Source organism: Oxyura jamaicensis, chromosome 18 (genome assembly GCF_011077185.1).
Source record: "Oxyura jamaicensis isolate SHBP4307 breed ruddy duck chromosome 18, BPBGC_Ojam_1.0, whole genome shotgun sequence".
NCBI classification, from domain to species: Eukaryota; Metazoa; Chordata; class Aves; order Anseriformes; family Anatidae; genus Oxyura; species Oxyura jamaicensis.
Window position 1 is genome coordinate 12160722 of NC_048910.1, and position 2402 is coordinate 12163123.

The 2402-nt window shown below is 69.9% G+C and overlaps 1 protein-coding gene across 1 annotated transcript; it reads left to right on the forward strand.

Annotated features, from left to right (window-relative positions):
- The first annotated feature begins 216 nt into the window (after nt 1–216).
- Nucleotides 217–2396, forward strand: NPTX1 (neuronal pentraxin 1). Its single transcript, XM_035342622.1, has 5 exons — nt 217–763; nt 872–1079; nt 1322–1566; nt 1679–1858; nt 1947–2396. The coding sequence occupies exons 1-5, from the start codon at nt 314–316 to the stop codon at nt 2166–2168; spliced, it is 1305 nt and encodes a 434-aa protein (XP_035198513.1). The 5' UTR covers nt 217–313; the 3' UTR covers nt 2169–2396.
- Nucleotides 2397–2402: the final 6 nt, after the last annotated feature.

Below are 2402 nucleotides of genomic sequence, written 5' to 3' on the forward strand. Positions count from 1 at the left end.
TCCCCGGAGCACGGGTGGGCGCCCACGGACACGCAGCCGCGGTCCGGGCGCCCCCCGCACGCCCCCCCTCGCACCCCCGCAGGTTTCCCCCGCGGCGCGCCCACTCGCACGCTCACACACTCACACTCACTCACGCCCACCCCCACGGGACCCCCCCCGCGCCGCGCGGCCGGGATTCCACGCGCCGTGACGTCAGGGCGCGCGGCCCCGCCCGGGCGCTATAAGAGCGGCCGCGTGCCGCAGTGGGCCCGGCGGAGAGCGGCGGAGCCGGCCCCGCACCAGCCCCGCACCCGGCTCCGCACCCGGCCCCGCCATGGCCGCGGCGCTGCCCGCCGGGCTCCCGCTGCTGCTGCTGTTGCTGGCGCCGCGCGGCCGCGCGCAGAGCTTCGGGCAGACCCGCTTCGTCTGCACCTCGGTGCCGCTGGACGGGGACGTGTGCGCCGCCACCGCGCAGGGCTCCGGCTCGGCCGAGGAGCTGAAGAGCACGGTGCTGCAGCTGCGGGAGACGGTGCTGCAGCAGAAGGAGACCATCATGAACCAGAAGGAGACGATCCGCGAGCTGACGGCTAAGCTGGGCAGGTGCGAGAGCCAGAGCGTGCTGGACGCGCTGCCCGGAGAGCCCAAGGGCGGCGGGGCCGGCAGGAGGCATCCCGGCTTCGCCAAGAACACCATGGGGGACCTGTCCCGGGCGCCGGCCGCGGAGACCCTGAGCCAGCTGGGGCAGACCCTGCAGTCCCTCAAGACCCGCCTGGAGAACCTGGAGGTACGCGGCCCGGCCCGGCCCGGCCCGGCTCGCCGGCGGCCCCCGGGGCGCGGAGCCGGGCGGTAAGTGCGGCGGTAACGGCCCCGCTCCCCTGTTCGCTCCTTGCAGCAGTTCAGCAGGATGAACTCCTCCGGCCAGACCACCAACCTGAAGGACATACTGCAGAACAAAATCGACGACCTGGAGAAGCAGGTCCTGTCCCGGGTGAACAGCCTGGAGGAAGGCAAGTTCAACCCCAAGAACGAGTCCGAGGAGCGGGGCAAGATCGAGAGCACCCTCACGTCGCTGCACCAACGCATCAGCGACCTGGAGAAAGGTACCGGCCGCTCCGAGCCCCTGCCCGGTGCTTGCGGGGTGCCCCCGGTGCCTGCCCGGTGCCCAGCGGCAGGAGCCGGGGGTGCTGCGGGTGCTGCCGTGCCGGGGATTATGGCCCGAGCGGAGCCGCACCGGAGGGATTTGCTCCTCGCTGCCGTCTCAAGGCCCGTTGCATAACGGGGTGGGGAGGGGGGGGCATAAATTCCCCCCAGCAGGGGGTCCCAGCACGCCTCCGCCCCGCAGGCCAGAAGGACAACCGGCCCCCGGACAGGTTCCAGCTCACCTTCCCGCTGCGCACCAACTACATGTACGCCAAGGTGAAGAAGAGCCTGCCCGAGATGTACGCCTTCAGCGTCTGCATGTGGATCAAATCCAGCGCCTCCCCCGGCATGGGCACCCCCTTCTCCTACGCCGTGCCCGGGCAGGCCAACGAGCTGGTGCTCATCGAGTGGGGCAACAACCCCATGGAGATCCTCATCAATGACAAGGTACGGCACCGAGGGGAGGGGGGGGTACGGTACCGGGGGGCTGGCTGGGGAGGGGGGGGAGGCAGGCATTGCGGGGCGGGGGGGCCGCCACCACCCTGACCCCCACCCCTAGGTGGCCAAGCTGCCCTTTGTCATCAACGACGGCAAGTGGCACCACATCTGCGTCACCTGGACCACGCGGGACGGCGTGTGGGAAGCCTACCAGGACGGCACGCAGACGGGCAGCGGCGAGAACCTGGCGCCCTACCACCCCATCAAGCCCCAGGGCGTCCTGGTGCTGGGCCAGGAGCAGGTAAGGGCCCGGCGGAGGGGCGGGCGCGGGGCTCCGAGCCCTGCCGGGTGCCCCCCCACCCAGCCCTGACGGCTGCCCCCCTCCGCAGGACACGCTGGGCGGCGGGTTCGACGCCACGCAGGCCTTCATGGGGGAGCTGGCCCACTTCAACGTGTGGGACCGTAAGCTGAGCCCCGGCGAGGTGTACGGCCTGGCCACCTGCAGCAGCAAGGCTCTCTCGGGAAATGTCATCGCCTGGGCTGAGGCCAACATCGACGTCTACGGCGGGGCCACCAAGTGGACTTTCGAGGCCTGTCGCCAGCTCAACTAGGGCCAGGGACAGGCGAGAGAAGCCTCCTCATTGGGTTCTTTTATTTATTTTTGTTTTCCTCCTTTTTTTTTTTTTTTTTTTTTTTTTTTCTTTTTGCGCAAAACACAACTGAGAACGAAGCCACGGGGCCGCCCGCCCCCGGAGCCCCACGACCGTCTGGTTTCTGTCTTGCCAACGTCCTTCAACGCCTGCGTGCCTTGGCCTGGCGCGGCTGCGCCCCGTCCTGCCCCCCGG